The 19,054-nt window shown below is 39.0% G+C and overlaps 1 protein-coding gene across 1 annotated transcript in view; it reads left to right on the top strand.

The window, feature by feature from the left end:
- The window catches only part of LOC127431146 (rap guanine nucleotide exchange factor 1-like), an 84,071-nt gene that overhangs the window by 34,892 nt on the left and 30,125 nt on the right, over positions 1–19,054 (top strand). Inside the window, exons 4-10 of the mRNA XM_051681425.1 lie at positions 2,943–3,099; positions 3,186–3,274; positions 3,360–3,512; positions 13,623–13,667; positions 16,611–16,731; positions 17,319–17,505; positions 18,059–18,526. Of these exons, the coding sequence (XP_051537385.1) occupies positions 2,943–3,099; positions 3,186–3,274; positions 3,360–3,512; positions 13,623–13,667; positions 16,611–16,731; positions 17,319–17,505; positions 18,059–18,526 (1,220 nt within the window). The remainder of the gene's footprint in view (positions 1–2,942; positions 3,100–3,185; positions 3,275–3,359; positions 3,513–13,622; positions 13,668–16,610; positions 16,732–17,318; positions 17,506–18,058; positions 18,527–19,054) is intronic.

Here is a 19,054-nt window from a genome sequence, read left to right as displayed (position 1 = left end):
ATATTGAAGAGTAATTAAAAGTATCTTAAAATCAGGGTTCCCACACGTCCTGGATATCCTGGAATTGTGCAATGCAGTTTTCCAGTCATGGATAATTAGAAAAATACCTAAGGGTGTGTTCACACTTGGCAGGTTTGATTCGATTAAAATGAACTCTGGTGCGATTGCTCTGTTAGTGCGGTTCATTTGAACAAGTGTGAACGCTGCCATCCAAACCTTTTAGTTTTCTAAAAAATTAGCCATTGTTTACTTGTCTGTGAGCTTTGAGGCAGGGTGAGCAAGAGACAGACACAGTGGGTGAGGCATTTATTGGAAACAATAATAAACATAACATTTCCAAAAGGGGTAATAAAGTGTCCAAGGGGGAATAGTGTTCATAATAAAGGGGGAATCTGTCATCCTCACGGTGAATGGGGCTCCGTGAAAGGGCGGGATAGTGTTCATAGGATAGCCCAGGCACGGGCTGGGTCAGTCGGCCGCTCACACTCCCCTCCAAAGTCCACGGCGCATGGGGCGGTGGCGTCACTGGCGGCCTGTCTTCCCAGGCCCGCGGCAAGCTTGAGGGGAAGGCGGCCTGGCGTCTAGCCCATCGGCGGCAACGTGAGCAGTTCACCCCCGGCAACTCATTACAGCGTCCGGGGGTCCAAAGAACTGGTCCGGCAGCGTGTCCACTCGTCCGATCTCTCCCAGCTCTGGTCCTGGCCATGCGAGGATGCCAGTGTGTGCACACATGGAGATTTGAAGCCGGCTCCCCGAGAAGAGGTGCGCACTGCGTTTTGAAGACAGCGGTGATGAAGCATTATCCCCATCAGGTGTGCTTCATTCACCACTGACCAAACAAGGCTTATTAATTATGCACCTCTTCTCGCTCTCCTGCCCAACTCCTGTCGTGAGCCTGGCTGAAGGGTGGCCCTAAGAGGCGGGGCGATGATGACGAGCCAGAGGGGCGGATCATTCCGGCACAGCTTGCTTGGCTGAAAAATCCATTGTTATATCTTAGATGTCCAGAACAAAATATGCCATCCAGAAGGAAAAGCATGCAAAACAAATCATCAGAAATATGTTTTCGACTATTGATGATAAAATATTTTATATCTTTGCAATGTGGAGGATCTCAGCTGTCTAATGACAGCTGGATTGAGCTTCTAGCCCACTCAATGGCTAAGATATTCATTAAAACAACAAGGGTGGCGCTTGAACTGAAAATTAGACTGAATGTCTATGGACGAGCACATCTTTGAGGGCTAAAATGCATTAGAGCACCACCTATATTTCAGATCTGTATATTGTGATGGAATGTGACAGAGGAAAAAAAAGTTTTTTAGTGCTTCCTGCTATATAGTGGAATAAAGTGAGACTTTTCAAAGTGAGGTTGAGTGAACAGAACCAGAATTACATGTTTACAAATTTAGGACCAAAAAAATAAAAAATAAATGTATCATAAGATTATAAACACATACAATATTATTTATGAATAATTGGAGTCTTTTTTTTTTTTTTTTTTAAATTAGACCAATTTTTGCAATTATTCCACAGTATGTGTGAATGGTGAGCTTTTTAATTTGAGTGTTAAAAATTGCAGGTGGCAGCCCACAATTGTTTAGAACACGTATCAAGTTTATAGAAATGTTATATTTGTGTCTATGTTGGTTTCGTACATTTTTGAAAAGTGTAACCATCAAATCAAAGGTACTAAAATACTTTTCTTGCTGAGTGTTCACAACTTCATCAGTAATTTAAAAAAGTTTATTACTTATTTTAACAAATGTTTTTTTTTTTTTTTTTATATCATGCATTTTTGAGTCACGAATATGGAGTTTTCTTAGGGTTACTCCATTTGTCCTGAACTAAATAAGCAATTTCATAATTTTTTTTTAAATATAATTACTATATATATATATAAAATGCTAATACTTTATCTCAGCAATGGAATTACTACTAGTAAAAATTCAAATGTTTTATATCAGTAATTAGGTTTGCACTGATAAAACGTTAATTTTTGATATTAAAAATGCCGTCATCACATCACCCATTCTTGAATCATTGATATCTGTAACTGCATTTTTACTAGTAGAATTTAAAAATGACCAGTCTTTTTCTCCTGTTCAAAATACAATTACAGATATCTAATAAATGTTTTACCAGTTGAAATTCCAATTTCACATATATCAATGTTACTGTGATATCAACAATAAAAAAAAAACTAGTAGAAATGCTTTTTTTTTTTTTTTTTTTTTTTAACCAGTAATTTGGTTTTCAATTGCGGCATTGTTCATTTCAGATATCTGTAATGCTATTTTAACTAGTAAGAAAGCCTTTTTAGATATCTTTAATTACTCTTCAGTTTACTGATATCTGAGTTTCATTTCCAGATATCTGAAATACCAGATCAGACATGTTAAAATACATTTACAGATATCAAAAATTATCATTTTTACTAGCTGTAATTCAAAGATGTCAGCAATGGATATTTGTACTGTTGACAATGTAATTATAGATATCAAAAATTATAATTTTTGCTAGTAAGAATGAAGTACATAGGTGATATGGGAAACTGGAATTTCAGCTAGTAAGAAATGAATTAGATATCTGACCATTGTCAAGATCGTTGTCAAATTCTACTAGTGAAAATGCAGTTATAGATTTCAGTAATTATGTTTTGCTAGTTGTTTTTTTATGTCAAGAGTGGGTATTTCAGCAAGTAATAATCTCATTTTTTTAGATCAAGAACGAACATTTTTACTAGTGCTCATGTCTTTGCTGATATCAAGAATTAGCATTTTAACTAGTAAAAATTTTAGATTTCTATAATTGATGTCCTACATCTATAAATGTCAAAAGGGTTTGTCATAGAATTGGAATGTATCTTACACACACGTGTACTGAATAATCTAACGTGGCTAAACATCACATGTCAGCCCTCTCTCTATGTCTGACCGCAGTTCGGCGATGTCCTCCTGTCATAACCGTGTATATCAGAGTTTGGCGAATCTCATTCGCTGGTCCGACCAGGTGATGCTGGAGGGTGTCGACTTTGATGACAAGGACACTGTGGCAACCGTCACCACAGTGATCAAAGGCGTGCTGGATGGCGTGAAGGTGAGAGGTTGAGAAGCACATTTGTGACAAGGTTAAAACAACAGAGGAATATTTATAACCGGTGTGTGTCTGTGTGTGTGTAACAGGAGTTGGTGAAACTCACTATAGAGAAACAGGAACAACCGTCCCCGACATCCCCCAGCAAACCAGCACCTCCTGTGGTCAAAACAGAGAGGTACAGTCTCAGAACTCTCTAGATGGTTTCGATATCAATTTTATGTACTAACTGTTAACAATATTTTCTCTTTGTGTGTCTCAAGTGTGTGTGAAAATCCTTTAACTGAACGAGAAAAGGCGATCCTGAGTAAAACAACGCCCATAGTCACGCCCACCGACAGTTTGACTGACATGTCAGAGGAGGAGATAGCTCCACCCAAACCTCCTCTACCAGGGCTGAAACTAGCAGAGCACAGGTAAGGGGCGTGGCTTGGAAACCTGTAGTATAGTGGGTGGATTTAATAAACTCTAAAAAGAAAACCCTAGACTATATTTGGAAAAGCATACTACCAGTGCTGGGTGTAATCTGATTGCAAAATAATTAGGTACTGTAATTTTAATTACTTTTAAAGTCAAAAAGTAGTGTAATGCATTACATTTGAAATTCTTGTAATCGGATTACAGCACTGACTTGTACAGTAATCTGTAAATTACTTACAAGCACATTACTTGGGTTACACATATTTCAAAAATTATATTATTTGTGTAGAATACATTTAAAACATGAATTATGTTAATATGTATGTCAGTTTATGTTAGGGCGTGCACCCCTAACGAGCCATTGTAAAGGAGAAATGTATAGTGCTGAGTGTATCACTTGTACGCAGAAATACACAAAGAAAATCGAGAAACATTACTTGGAATTAGGGGTGGGCGATATGACCAAAATCACGATATGAAGAATTTGATATCACGATAATAACATATATCGTGATATAGTAAAGGTTTTCTGATAATCAATAAAAATTGGTTTATATATTAAATAAGCATATTGTAATGCCTATTACTTCCTCTTTATTTGGAACAAGACAAACAATGTCAAAGTAAATAAATACAAATCAACCTTACCAAACTGCTTAATATAACAGTATGCCACATTTCAGTTTAAAATGTTGTTGAGCAATATTATTATTATAAACTTTGCTCTAGAATCTTAAGATCTTCTCAAAGCAATGCAACAAAGAAAATAAAACATAAGTAAAACAAAAATATCGGTAGAGAAAATAACACGAAGAAAATAAATATGAAATAAATATCACTTCTTGCTAAATAAATAAATAAATAAATAAATGACAGAATTAATGAGGAGTTCATCTTTTGGCTTTCATAATATTCTTTTGCATGCTCATTTTGAGGTGGTGAAACAGATTGCTTGTATTACGAGTGATTATGAGCAAGCAAACCACAGATTTGTCACACCTTGTTTTAATTACAACTCTTCTCCATTTTCTTGACCGTTCTGTGGAGATATCATTCTCCATTTGGGGATTTCCTGGTTCAAAATATGATTAAGCAGTGTGGGTGATCCCGCTCTGAGTTCTCCTGTCTCTGGTGCACAAATAACGGAAAGCCTGCTGGACTTGTGCGCACTTCGGAGCTCCAGAGACAGCCTGTGCCACAGTCACGTGTCAGGTGAAAATAATATTTTGTGCTTTTAAAGCGCTAAACGCGCAATGAAAGTCATTCAGTTTGCTTGGCGGCCGAAAAAAAATGTCAATGCCGGAAAAACCCTGTCCATGTTTCTTCAATTCTCTCAGTCTCACATGAAGCCCTGCCCACTGATAGATAAGCCCACGCTGCACAGATGAATATTTACATATCGCAATAAACAGTTTACATACACTTAGATTGAAGTCATTAAAATCATTAAAATTCATTTTTTAACCACTACACAGATTTCATATTAGCAAACTATTGTTTTGGCAAGTCGTTTAGGACATCTGCTTTGTGCATGACACAAGTAATTTTTCAACAATTGTTTACAGACCGATTATTTCACTTTTAATTGACTATATCACAATTCCAGTGGGTCAGAAGTTTATATATACGTTTATATACAAGTTAACTGTGCTTTTAAGCAGCTTGGAAAATTCCAGAAAATGATGTAAAACCTTTAGGCAATTAGCCAGTTAGATTTTGATAGGAGGTGTACTGAATTGGAGGTGTACCTGTGGATGTATTTTAAGGCCTACCTTCAAACTCAGTGCTTCTTTGCTTGACATCATGGGAAAATCAAAAGAAATCAGCAAAAAAAAACAAAAACAAAAAACAATTGTGGACCTCCACAAGTCTGGTTCATCCTTGGGAGCAATTTGCAAACGCCTGAAGATACCAGGTTCATCTGTACAAACAATAGTACGCAAGTATAAACACCATGCGACCACGCAGCCATCATACCGCTCAGGAAGGAGACGCATTCTGTCTCCTAGAGATGAACGTAGTTTGGTGCGAAAAGTGCAAATTAATCCCAGAACAACAGCAAAGGACCTTGTGAAGATGCTGGAGGAAACAGGTAGACAAGTATCTATATCCACAGTAAAACGAGTCCTATATCGACATAACCTGAAAGGCTGCTCAACCAGGAAGAAGCCACTGCTCCAAAACTGCCATAAAAAAGCCAGACTACAGTTTGCAAATGCACATGGGGACAAAGATCTTACTTTTTGGAGAAATGTCCTCTGGTCTGATGAAACAAAAATTTAACTGTTTGGCCATAATGACCATCGTTATGTTTGGAGGAAAAAATGTGAGGTTTGCAATCCGAAGTACAGCATCCCAACCCTGAAGCATGGGGATGGCAGCATCATGTTGTGGGGGTGCTTTGCTGCAGGAGGGACTGGTGCAGTTCACAAAATAGATGGCATCATGAGGAAGGAAAATTATGTGGATATATTGAAGCAACATCTCAAGACATCAGCCAGGAAGTTAAAGCGTGGTCATTAATGGGTCTTCTAAATGGACAGTGACCCTAAGCATACCTCCAGAGTTGTAGCAAAATGGATTAAGGACAAAAAGTCAAGGTATTGGAGTGGCCATCACAAAGCTCTGAGCTCAATCTGATAGAAAATTTGTTGGCAGAACTGAAAAAGTGTGTGCGAGCAAGGAGGCCTACAAACCTGACTCAGTTACACCAGTTCTGTCTAGAGGAATGGGCCAAAATTCCAGCAACATATTTTGAGAAACTTGTGGAAGGATACCCAAAATATTTGATCCAAGTTAAACAATTTAAAGGCAATGATATCAAATACTAACAAAGTGTATGTTATCTTCTGACCCTCTGGGAATGTGATGAAAGGAATAAAAGTTGAAATAAATCATTCTCTCTACTATTATTCTGACATTTCACATTCTTAAAATAAAGTAGTGATCCTAGCTGACCTAAGACAGGGAATGTTTTCTACGATTAAATGTCAGGAATTGTGAAAAACTGAGTTTAAATGTATTTGGCTAAAGTGTATGTAAACTTCTGATAATATATATTAGTATTAAACAAAGAACGTCATTAACTGTTCTTTTATGTCATTTTAACCGGTTACAAATTGGAATGTAGGCAGCGGAATGAAAAAAAGAAATACTGTTTCTGCTAAAAACGAACTGCAATGAAAAACATTTTGTTTGTAGTCAGTGTTCACAGATATAAAAAATGAGCATTTATACTAGTTGTAATTAAATTGTTGATGTCTGGAATGTATATTTGTATTTATAACAATGTAATTAATTATCATTTTTACTAGTAAGAAGTGCATAGCTGATATGTGAAATTGGAATTTTAACTAGTCAGAATTGAATTAGATATCTGTAATTGTTTTGAACAGAAGTGAATGACAGATCATTATCACATTCTAAAATACTATTATTCTACAAACTCCTATTCCACCCTTCTGCAGGACCCAGCATTTCAACAAATGTTAAAGAAAGAAGTCAATGTTTATGTAGAAGCCAACTGGTCCTCAGTGTCCTCTGTGGGAGTGGCATGGGAGGCGCTTAAGGCAGTTCTTAGGGGGTGGATCATACAATATGCCTCATTCATTAAAAAGATCAAAGTGACTCAGCTAAAGTATAGGTACAATACTGTTTTGTCACAGAAGGTAGAGTTTTGGTTATTCAGGGCAAGACAGACATATTTTGAGTCGGGAGACAAGGCAGGGAAACTCTTGCCAGATACATAAAACAGAGAGAGTTTTTTTCCACCGTTCCGTCAGAAAAGTCTTCTGGAGGCAATATACAATATTTAATTCTGCCACAGATATTAATAAAGCCTTTAAAGAATTCTATTTCTATCTTTATGTTCCACATCTACCGATAAGAATGTTAGCAACTTCGTAGAGCCATTAGAATGACCTAAATTGATAAATGATCAAAAATACTTTCTTGACTCAGATATTACTTTGGAGGAGCTTGCTGAGGTAATTAAAGCCTTGCCAACAGGTAAGGCACCAGGGCCAGATGGTTTTGCTGCAGAATTTTTTAGATCTTATGTCACAGAACTGGCTCCACTTATGTTAGAAGTTTACACAGAGTCATTAAAGAAAGGTGAACTACCGCCAACCATGACGTAAGCCCAGATCAGTATAATTCTTAAAAAAGATAAAGACCCAAATGAATGTAAAAGTTATCGTCCAATTTCCCTGATCCAGTTAGATTTAAAAATATTGTCTAAAATTCTGGCTAATCGATTAAGCAGAGTAATTACATCTGTTATACATATAGATCAAGTGGGGTTTATTCGTGGTCATAGTTCTTCTTCATTTTATAAATATTATGTGGTCAGAAGTGAATGATCAGACCCCGATTGCTGCCATCTAGGTTGATGCCAAGAATGCTTGATAGGGTGGAATGGGACTATCTTTTTAAGATTTTGGAAATATATGGGTTTTGGGAATGCTTTTATTGGGTGGATTAAGTTACTTTATAAACAACTGTTTGTGGCAGTGCAAACTAATGGATTAATTTAAGTTTTTTTTTCTCTTGGTATGGGAACGGTCAAGGCTGTCCTCTTTCCCCTTTATTGTTCTGTCTTGCCCTGTGACCATTAGCAGCCACAATAAGAAAAGAGGATGATTTTCCTGGCATTGTAGCAGGAGGCGTGGTGCATAAACTTTTACTTAGATGATAGATTATTATTTGTCTCTGACCATAGTAGATCTATGCCTAACCTCCATAGAATTATTAATTCATTCTCCAAATTTTCAGGATATAGGGTGAATTGGTCTAAATCGGAAGCTGTTGCTCTGACGGCATATTGCCCTACCACGGCTTTCCAACCTGGTGTCTTTCAATGGCCAAAGCAAGGCATTAGGTATTTAGGCATTTTATTTCCAGCAAATTTGAGAGAAATAGTTAGTTAATTTTGACCCATTAATGAAAAGGTTCTCTTGTGATGTGGATAGGTTGGCTTCACCTCATTTGTCTATGGTAGGGAAGGTCAATGTTAAAAAATTGAATTGTATCCCCAAATTCAATTATCTACTACAGTCTCTTCCTCTAGAAGTTCCTCTTTCTTATTTTAAACAATTTGATTAGAATATCTAAATCTTTTTTTCTTTTCTTTTTTTATTTATTTTTTTTATAATAGTAAATGACCTTGGTTGAATTTCAGTAAGTTACATAGACCAGTTGACAAAGGAGGTTTAGGCCTCTGCAAAAAAAAATTTATTACTATACTTTTAGTCTCAGACACCTGGCACATTGGTCTCTTCCACCTGAGAGAGCCCCTCCCTGATACAACATTGAAAAAGCGGTCCTCGCCCCAATCTCACCATTGCAAAGTCTTTCTATTAAATTGCCTAGAGAAGTAAAAATGCATCCCATTATTTCACACTTACATTCAGTATGGATAAAGGTTTCCCGTATGTTCAATTTTGATACTTACCAAAATGTTTCCTCAAGCATATGGCTAAAACCCAAATTATGTATAGCAAGTCCCCCTTTTGCTGGAAAGAATGGATGGAGAGGGGTGTTGCTACACTTGGTGACCTTTATGAAAATGGAGCTTTGAGATCATTTGAAAATATAACAAAGCAATTTGGGATTTCTAGGTCTCAATTTTTCAGGTTTTTACAGTTGTGCTATCTACTTTGTACTATATTTGGTGGTAGGACACAGCCCTCTAAAGCTGCAGACACCCTCTGTATGGTGCTCATGGCCTTTGGAAAGGGTCATGAAGCGTCAGTGTATTATTCCTTGTTGATTCAGTCTTGGTGATGGGGCCTTAACAGCTCTTTAGAGGTTATGGGAAAGAGATTTGAAAATGGTATTGGAGGATGGGGAGTGGGATTTAAAAAAAAAACAATTTAAAACTATGTCTAGGGACGCAAGGGTAGGCCTTATTCAGTTTAAGTTTTTCATAATTTCTACTGGACTCCCGCTAGATTTTTTTAGGCTTGGTTTAAAAGACACACCGATCTGCTAGCGATGTCAGTTGGAGAATGGAGACATGGCCCATGCTCTGTTGTTCTGTGCTAAGATTCAAGAATTCTGGGTAAGAGTCCAGAATTTTATCTGTGAGGTTTTAGATACTGACATTTGATTCTGCCCCAGACTGTGTATATTGGGTGTTGGGGCGGTTATTTAAGTAGGTGACAAACATACAAAAAGCTGGGTCCAAACTAGTGTAACGATTGGCAGACAGATCATTCTTAGAGGATGTAAGTCAATTGGCGCTCCCTCATTTAAAGTATGGTTCACCGAATTGGGCAGGGTGGCGGCATTTGAAAAGATGTAATATAAGCAGCTTGGGAGATTGGACACATATGGTAAGAAATGGGACAGGTATTTGGACTTTCTGGAAGGCTCTTAATGAGCACGATGTGGAGAGAGACAGAATTGTGGTACTAATTGTGGATTCTGTTCTTTGTGGAATTCTTTTCTCTTTGTTTGTGGATTTTTATATTTTTGATTTTCTCAACTATTATTTATTAATTTTTTCTATGTGTGCATTGTGAAATTTAGGCTTTGACCACAGGGATGTTTATTGAGGGACAGTATGGGGTTGGGGAGAGGGAGGGGGAAATAATGGGGGTTAAAGGTGATGCTGTATGTGTGTATGTGTGTGTGTGTGTGTGTGTGTGTGTGTGTGTGTATATATATATATATTGTTTATTCTGTTTGTTTGTTTTTTTATACTGTACAAGAATCAATAAAAAGTGTTAATAACTTCTATTTCAGTCCCTTTGATTTATACTGATGGAATGTTCAAATGGGCTAATGGAATGCTTTTTTAATTCAAACTCCAATTGTCAAATTCAAATGTAAACAAACCCGCAATAGGCCAATCTGCTTTAAATTGCTCTCTCTGTCTCGCTTTTCCTCTTTCTCTCTCTGTCTATCTATCTGATTATCTGATTTATGTGACAGTCCATCTTACTATCTGTCTAGCTAGCTCACTGTTTGTCTTACTGTAATGTCCGTATATCCCAATTTATTACATGTACTTCACTGTTTTCCTCATAGCCCACAGACTCTGGTAAATATGCTTGTGTGTAGGTTTCAAAAACACAGCGTTCCACATTAATGTGCATTCTTGTGAGAAGTTAGACTGAGTTCTGCAGTGTATACTTGGGAAGTGTAGTAGTAGTAGTAGTATTGATATTGGTAGTACACCAGGCACCATGTAGTGTGTCATTTGATGCTGGTAGTTTAGTATCTTTAGTGATCGACTGATGAGTCATACTAATTCCTAAATCCGTTGTTCTGCTTTTTTATTCACGAGCAAATATCCCAAAATACAGTATATGAATGAGAACATATCAAATACACACATTCATGTGACCACATCCTCTATCTGTGGTGTTTGGTTTCCAAAGCAGAAGTCTGTTTTTCCGATTAGTTTTTGTCTCTGAATAAAATATGCAGTAGTGAAACAGCATTATACACATTTTATCAACAGGGGAAAGTCTGTGATTCAGAATGAGTTATTTTTACATCAAGTGAGAATAAATGTTTGTGGAGGGTGTATGATGTCACATTAGACACATTGGTAGCACTTTATTTTACAGTACAGTTCTACATTTACGTACAATTATACGTAATTATAATTACAATAACTACTAGGCACTAACCCCAACCTTAACCCATATTAGGTTCATGTAGTTACCTAATATTACTCAGTACTTTCTTGGAAAGTACACTGTAAGTAAACTGAAAGTACAAATTGAAGTGCAACCGACACATTAGGTCGTGTTCACACTAAAATGTTTTCGCTCAAAAGCATGTTAATTGGGCCTGGGTAGCTCAGCGAGTAAAGATGCTGACTACCACCCCTGGAGTCGTGAGATCGAATCCAGGGCGTGCTGAGTAACTCCAGCCAGGTCTCCTAAGCAACCAAATTGGCCCGGTTGCTAGGGAGGGTAGAGTCACATGGGGTAACCTCCTCATGGTCGCTATAATGTAGTTCGCTCTCGGTGGGGCACGTTGTAAGTTGTGCGTGGATGCTGCGGAGAATAGCATGAAGCCTCCACAAGCGCTATGTCTCCACAGTAATGCACTCAACAAGCCACGTGATAAGATGCGTGGATTGACGGTCTCAGACGTGGAGGCAACTGAGATTCATCCTCTGCCACCCGGACTGAGGCAAGTCACTACGCCACCACAAGGTCTTGGAGCAAATTGGGAATTGGACATTCCAAATTGGGGAGAAAAAGGGGGAAAAAACATGTTAATTTCGCTACGTTACACCTCTCATCCGCACTACAACATTTTTTTCCTCCACCAATAATGGAGCTTTTTGAAAAGGCTCTCCAATGCTGTGTACTTTGGGGAACGATGACGTTAAAACCAAAAACAGAGTTTTAAAACGGAAACAGATTAGTGTGGATGTGGCCTTACTCGAAGAAGAGAGTATATTTACAAAAACAAGGCTGTAAGGGATGGAAGTACAGTTTGTTCAGTATGGTGGACCACTTTGAAGTCGACATGAAATCAGAATTGAACCCATTTACTTTCTTAATACACGTTCATGTCAAATCAGGCAATTCCTAATGGATAAATTCAAGTCCTGTCGTACGTTGTTGTACGTACTGTTTCAATGGGAAATAAGTCACATTATGGAAGTAAAATGGGTTGCAAATGTCATGTCCACTTTAAGGTCTTCGGTCGATCCTAATTTAAAAAATAGAAAGACATATTTTCTGTAACAACGTTTACATGCACTTATGAAAACGGTTTATTCCAGGGTTTTTGCAGAAAGTGGCGTTCTAAAACGTCATTTAAACGAGAACGCTGATTTCCTTAAGCCTCTTAAGGGATGAAGAGAAAGCGATTTAACACACCTGGGTAGAGAATGCGGCTTATGTGGCCATGTAAACACAAGCGCCATTCTTACAGGTTTTTGAGGAGTGTGCATGTGCATGAATGGACCAGATAGCAAACGTCAAAGGATGGAGTCCAACAAGGCACAGCGGAATTAATTTAAAATTTCTGGGAGTACGGTGGGAAAACCACGTACACTATAAACTATACCCATTTATACACACCAATGTAAAATATCGACTGTCTATCACTTTTGCGTATATGCACTCATACATTGGGGGAATCCCAGAGTTTTAGGTAAGAGGGAAACCCCACTATTGTGTTGCAGTTTCATTTTTGTTCAACACGGCAACAGCTCTGAAATATCTGAAAAGCAACGGAGAATAAAATAGTAAACTCTTCCTTGGATGCCATGTGAAAATTGCGTTGCTGTAGAGAAAGCTGCTTACTGACTGAGCCGCTTGTATACAGTAGTAAAGAGTATGGGAACGGCACTTTCTCACAATAAGCCATCGTGTTTCATCGGCTGAACAATTGACAACACCTTGGTGTCACTTAATAGTGCAGCAAATTTGCAGGGCCTGAGTAGCTCAGCGAGTATTGATGCTGACTACAACCACTGGAGTCGCGAGTTCGAATCCAGGGCATGCTGAATGACTCCAGCCAGGTTTCCTAAGCAACCAAATTGGCCCGGTTGCTAGGGAGGGTAGAGTCACATGGGGTAACCTCCTCGTGGTCGTGATTAGTGGTTCTCGTTCTCAATGGGGTGCATGGTAAGTTGTGCGTGGATTGCAGAGCATGAGTAGCATGAGCCTCCACATGCGGAGTCTCCGCGGTGTCATGCACAATGAGCCACATGATAAGATGCGCGGATTGACTGTCTCGGAAGCGGAGGCAACTGAGACTTGTCCTCTGCCACCTGGTTTGAGGTGAGTAACCGCGCCACCACGAGGACCTACTAAGTAGTGGGAATTGGACAGCAAATTTAACAAACTATACTAACATCCCTCACTGCCATGATTTAGTCTGTATCATATTAAATATGGCGTCTACTCTGACTAACGTCAACATGTCTGTTTAGCTTGTGTCGTACACTGTGTGATTCTTTCAACCACTGTTTCTTTCTTTCACAAATCTCTTTGTGTCCTTCAATCAAATATTGTCTTTATCTCTCTGCATTTTCTCATTTTCATCCTTTTTTGTGTGTTTCTACAATTGTTTGTTCATCCTGCGCTTCTTTCTCTGCACTCTGTGATCGTTTGGTTGTCCACGGTCAGGAACAGAATGCAGCAAGGGCAGCAGATGGTCACGGCAATGGAAACGTATGTTTGCCAATGGTGTATGCTGTGTGCATTATGTCATAACACAGTTATACCCTTAGGGCTCCTTGATTGGATGATAGTCCTTACCTGCATGTGTCATGATTGGCGTCCATATTGCAGAGTGACAGCAAATCAGACGAAAGCCTGGATTTAGTGAATTTGCATGGCAGACCAATGAGCCCTAGTTAATCAAACTTAAAGGAAGTGTATAGGATTCTTATTAAAATGTATGCTCTAATTTTCAGTCAGTCCTAAAATTTGGATTTTTTTTAAATAGTTTTTCATCATATATTCCACATAATTCCACAAATGCCACTGTTTGGGATCAAAACAGAAATATAAAGAAACTGCCTGGTACACTTGCCCCATAGTCTTCTATTGTAAGAGCATTACTGTAAACATGAGATTTGTCTGTTTTTACAAGCTGAGGGACAAATAAAAATTATTGTCTGTGTTAAATGACAGCATGCCACAGATGAGGTCAATAGAGCTTTAACACAAAACTAATGAAACTGCAGGGCTCTCGTAGTCAAAACCTGGAAATATCGGGGAATTGCATAATGATTAACTTAAAATAGTGGAAAGGGAATGGAAATTAATAAAATATCAAAAGTAATGGAAAAGTATCAAGTCAGACTCTATTCATATAGCACATTTAAAACAAGCAAACAAACAACAGCAAAGTGCTGTACAATATAAAAAGCAAAAAAGAGTTATAATGGTTAACTAGATAGGGTACATTTTCTAAAGAAAATGTGTGTGGTGCTTGCCGTGGCAAAACTCGTAACTGTTCAAAGAGGCCACCCCCACTACTGTAGGATGTTCTGGTGCAGAGATATTGGCATTGTTTCATGGTTGCTAGGGTGTTCCATCTGGTTGCTAGGCAGTTGCCAGTGTAACAATAAATGGAATACTTTCTATCTTGAGTAAATTGTGTCCACCCGCATGTCTGTACGACATTCTGGTGCAGAGATATGAGTGTTGAAATTTGGTTGCTAGGGTAACCCCATCTGGTTGTTAGGCAGTTACCAGTGTGATACTCAAAAGGCTCCTTGCAAGCCTGAGTCAAACGAGCCAACCCGGAATTCTCTACGATGTTCTGGTGCAGAGATATGTGTTTTGTTACTCAGTTGCTAGGGTAACACCATCTGGTTGCTAGGCAGTTACCAGGGTGATACTCAAAAGGCTCATTGCTACCCTGAGTCAAATGAGCCAACCCGGAAGTCTCTATGATGTTCTGGTGCAGAGAAAGTTGTTTTGCTACTCGGTTGCTAGGCAGTTGCCAGGGTTATACTTACAAGGCTGCTTGCTATCCTGAATCAAACAAGCCAACACTGAAGTCTGTATAACATTCTGATCCGAAGATATCGTTCTGAGCCATTCTGAATGGATGTCAATGGGGTTTGGTTGCTAGGGTGCTCTAAATGGTTGCTAGGGCATGGCTGAGTAATTTCCAATTGGACACATGAAGACTGATTGCACACCTAAGTAAAACAAGCTAACTCTCATGTCTCTAGGACATTCTGATCCGAAGATATCCCTTTCAGCCATTTTGAATGGAAGTCAATGGTGCTGGTCACTAGGGTGCTCCAAATGGTTGCTAGAGTGTGGCTAGCCAGTAACCAGAGTGATTCTTATTGGCTGCTTAATAACCTGAAAAGAGTCAATCCCCGACATTCTGTTCTGAAGATATCCTTCTGAGCCATTTTGAATGGAAGTCTATGGAGGTGGTTGCTAGGGTACCGTAAATGGTTGCTAGGGCATTGCTACGCCACTTCCAAGATGATACTTAAAGACTGATTGGTAGCCCAAGTGAAATGAGCCCTCCCCCGTGTCTCTACGACATTCTGATTGGGAGAAATGATCCGACAAATTTCTTGCATTGACTTGTCATAGTAGGAAAGAAATCCTTTCCTATAGTACCCTATGGGACTTTTTGAGATGATTTTATGCCCCCCAGGGGTGCACCATACCCCCCATCCCTTAGAAAAGTCATAGCACGTGTCCTCAATAGGCCGGTCGTTTTGATACCTCATTTGTGGGTCTACGACAAACTGTGCGGGACGCGTTAGGTGCCGAAAAAGTGTACAGAACAAATATGTGAGATTATAATATTAATGATTTGCTTCGCAAGCACCACTAAGAAGGAGGGGGAAAAAGGTCATTTCTTTCGTGAATATAGAATTTAAATGTTTTTCCTCTGCTCTAAAATATTTTATTGGTTAGATATTGCTTTTGTTTGAATTATTCATTAGCACACAGGTCTAAATTAAAATGTTTTTTAAAAATCTGGATCAAGTAGTCACATATGCCTGGTAAAGTCATGGAAAACATTGGTGAAAAAGTGTGGGAACCTTTAAATCTAAATTTCAAGTATTCAATATTATTTATATATATATATATATTTATTTTCAATTCCTTTTTTTTTTTTTTTTTTTTTTTTTTTTTTACGTTTTCAAGCAGCAAGACAAATTTAAAAGTAGGGTCCAAGAATTAAAAAATCCTGTAGAGATTTGTTTTTCCAGTAGAATCTCCTTTATGATTGATTTTAAATTGTGATTTAAATTCCATTAGGAATCTTGTTCACATTCCTTTAGGATGTTTTTGACTTGTCGCTTGCTCTAATCCCTCCCACTGGTTGTTCTATGATTAGTTTATTCTAATGTTTCCATGGTTACCTGTTAGAGCTTCACTGAAGTGTGTAGAATTGTCAGGGAAACCCAAGATCTGAACTCACCACCCACACATTCCACTGTGCTAATTTAATGTGTGTGTGAGAGAATGTGTGTTTGTATCCAATTAAATTCCAGCCCTAAACCCTCACTAACTGTCTTTGTGTGTCTCTGTGTGTAGACAGTCTGTGCTCATTTCGTTTGACCTTGTTACACTGTTTGTTTCATACTTGTGAACTAATTTGCATATTTATGAATGTTGTGTCTGTAGCCCGCCCGCTCTGCCTCCGAAGAAGCGCCAGTCGGCCCCCTCCCCCACGCGGGTTGCCGTGGTAGCGCCGATGAGTCGAGTCCCATGTGGGGTCAACCTGCCTTCTGGAGCACAGCAACGGGTACAACATCTCATTACATGCCTTGAACTTTGGTCTTTGAACTCTCTGAAAATATGCAAGGTGCATATTGCTTTACTTAACCATGAATCATAATGCAGATTTCTTACCTTAAAGTGGAAGTGCAATTTTTTCAGTTTAATATTTTTTTGCATGCTGTATTCGCGTTAAGCGTTCACGTCAATACCGAAGTACTCTTTGGGCTTCAGGCCTGGCCACAAATTTTCATTAAAATGTTATTTTAATAAGCACATTAACTGCCATCCTTCCAATAGTTGATATAGACCGTTACGTGTGAACAAAGATTAATAATTGACCTCAGATGGGTGCTGTGCAGTGAAATACACAGTAGGTAGGTTAATAGTTGTTTTGCATCGTATGCGTTACAATTTTGTGTGTTTTAACATGACTGGAATGCAGTATTGACCAATTAGCATCAGGGACCAGCACTATCCGTTTTAATATAATAAGTTAGCTCGTCACCCTGATATCGCCACACTGTAATGTCATTTTTATTAGCTGAATGAAAATTGTTTTGGCAGAAACATCAGTGTCTGAGAGTTTTGTTGTTTGTTTTCTGGTTGCTGCAGCAGCAGGAATTCGATGTGGACCTCCCCCAGAGGCGGTTCTCTGGCGGCAGCCAGTCATATGGCGGGGATTCGCCACGCCTCTCGCCCTGTAACAGTATGGGAAAACTCAGCAAGTCAGATGAGCAGCTGTCCTCTCTGGAGCGGGATAGCGGGCAGTGCTCTCGCAACACGAGCTGTGAAACACTAGGTATATACAAGCACTATTGCATTTGTTCAATCCATGTCCAATCCTATAATAACAGTGTAATATAATGTGTTCTTAGTGTAAAAATTTTAGTTATGCAGCCATGGTTGATTTTGAAACCTCAACAGGATGTCACATGCAGACATACAGTATGTGTTAGAGGTGTACGATATAATGGTGTCCGATATACTGTATTATTCGCAGATAACTGGGAAAAAAGTATTATCATTGATACTGATTAGGGAATCACTGCATAAAGATATGTTTTTGTGATTAACGTACAATCATGTCGTAGTGCGACGGGAGGCGCTCATACAGAGGATAACTCGAGATGATTGGTGCAGACCTGCGTTTTTTCTGTGAGAGGGCTGGGGGAAGAACATTATTGGTGGGTCCGGGCGTAACGGGTGTGGTCAAGTAGTCCACGGAAGTCCACTCCATTTGAAAAGTTAAAAACCAATCAGGGTTGGCCACAGCAAGTTGTTTAACGGATGTCATTATCGATGCATTCCTAATATAAGTGTCTCTCTTTATCTCTCTCCCTGTTTTTCTGTAGAGGGATATGATCCAGATTATGACTTCCTGCATCAGGATCTGTCCGTATCCGATCCATTACCATTTCCTACGGGCACCAGCAGCTGTCTGAGCCCCCTCCCAGAGTGCCACGGGGAAACGCAAATGTTAAGCCCCGCCCCGGGTCACACCATGCCCCGTTTCAGCGCTCCCATGACTAATCAGGCTTCCGTGGACTACTTGACCACACCCATTACGCCCGGACCCACCAATAATGTTCTTCCCCCAGCCCTCCCACAGAAAAAACGCAGGTCTGCACCAATCATCTCGAGTTATCCTCTGTATGAGCGCCTCCCGTCGCACTACGACAACCTATCAGAAGAGGAGCAGCCCACGCCGCCGTTCCCGCTACTGACGCCAGTGCCTCTTCCGCAGGTTAATGGAGACGACCTCACGCAGTGTCAGGATGCTGACAGCCCGCCGCCACTACCAGAGAAGAAAGGCAAACAGAGTAAGTATATTGAATGAGATTTTGGACCTTTGAGATTTCCCTGTGGTTGGAGCTATATATGTTACATTTAGTCATTCAGCATAATGACTATACATATATAATGACACTGTTAATTAAGAGACCACTGCAAAATTATCAGTTTCTCTGGATTTACTATTTATGGGTATGTGTTTGAGTTAAATGAACATTTTTGTTTTATTCTATAAAGTACTGACAACATTTTTCCAAATTCCAAATAAAAATATTGTCATTTAGAGCATTTATTTGCAGAAAACGACAACTGGTCAAAATAACAAAAAAGATGCCGTGTTTTCAGACCTCGAATAATGCAAAGAAACAAGATCATATTCATTTTTAAACAACACAATACTAATGTTTTAACTTAGGAAGAGGGTTAGGCTGGAATCGGGCAGATTCGTCGTTGTAAAGGACGCATGAATCAAGCCACGTACAAGGTCATCATGGAAGAAAACTTGCTTTCTTCTGCTCTGACAATGTTCCCCAACTCTGAGGATTGGTTTTTCCAGC

This window comes from Myxocyprinus asiaticus, chromosome 40 (assembly GCF_019703515.2).
Source record: "Myxocyprinus asiaticus isolate MX2 ecotype Aquarium Trade chromosome 40, UBuf_Myxa_2, whole genome shotgun sequence".
In the NCBI taxonomy this organism is placed as follows: Eukaryota; Metazoa; Chordata; class Actinopteri; order Cypriniformes; family Catostomidae; genus Myxocyprinus; species Myxocyprinus asiaticus.
The sequence above is the reverse complement of the archived record's forward strand: the minus strand, read 5'-3'. Positions and strand labels throughout refer to the sequence as shown.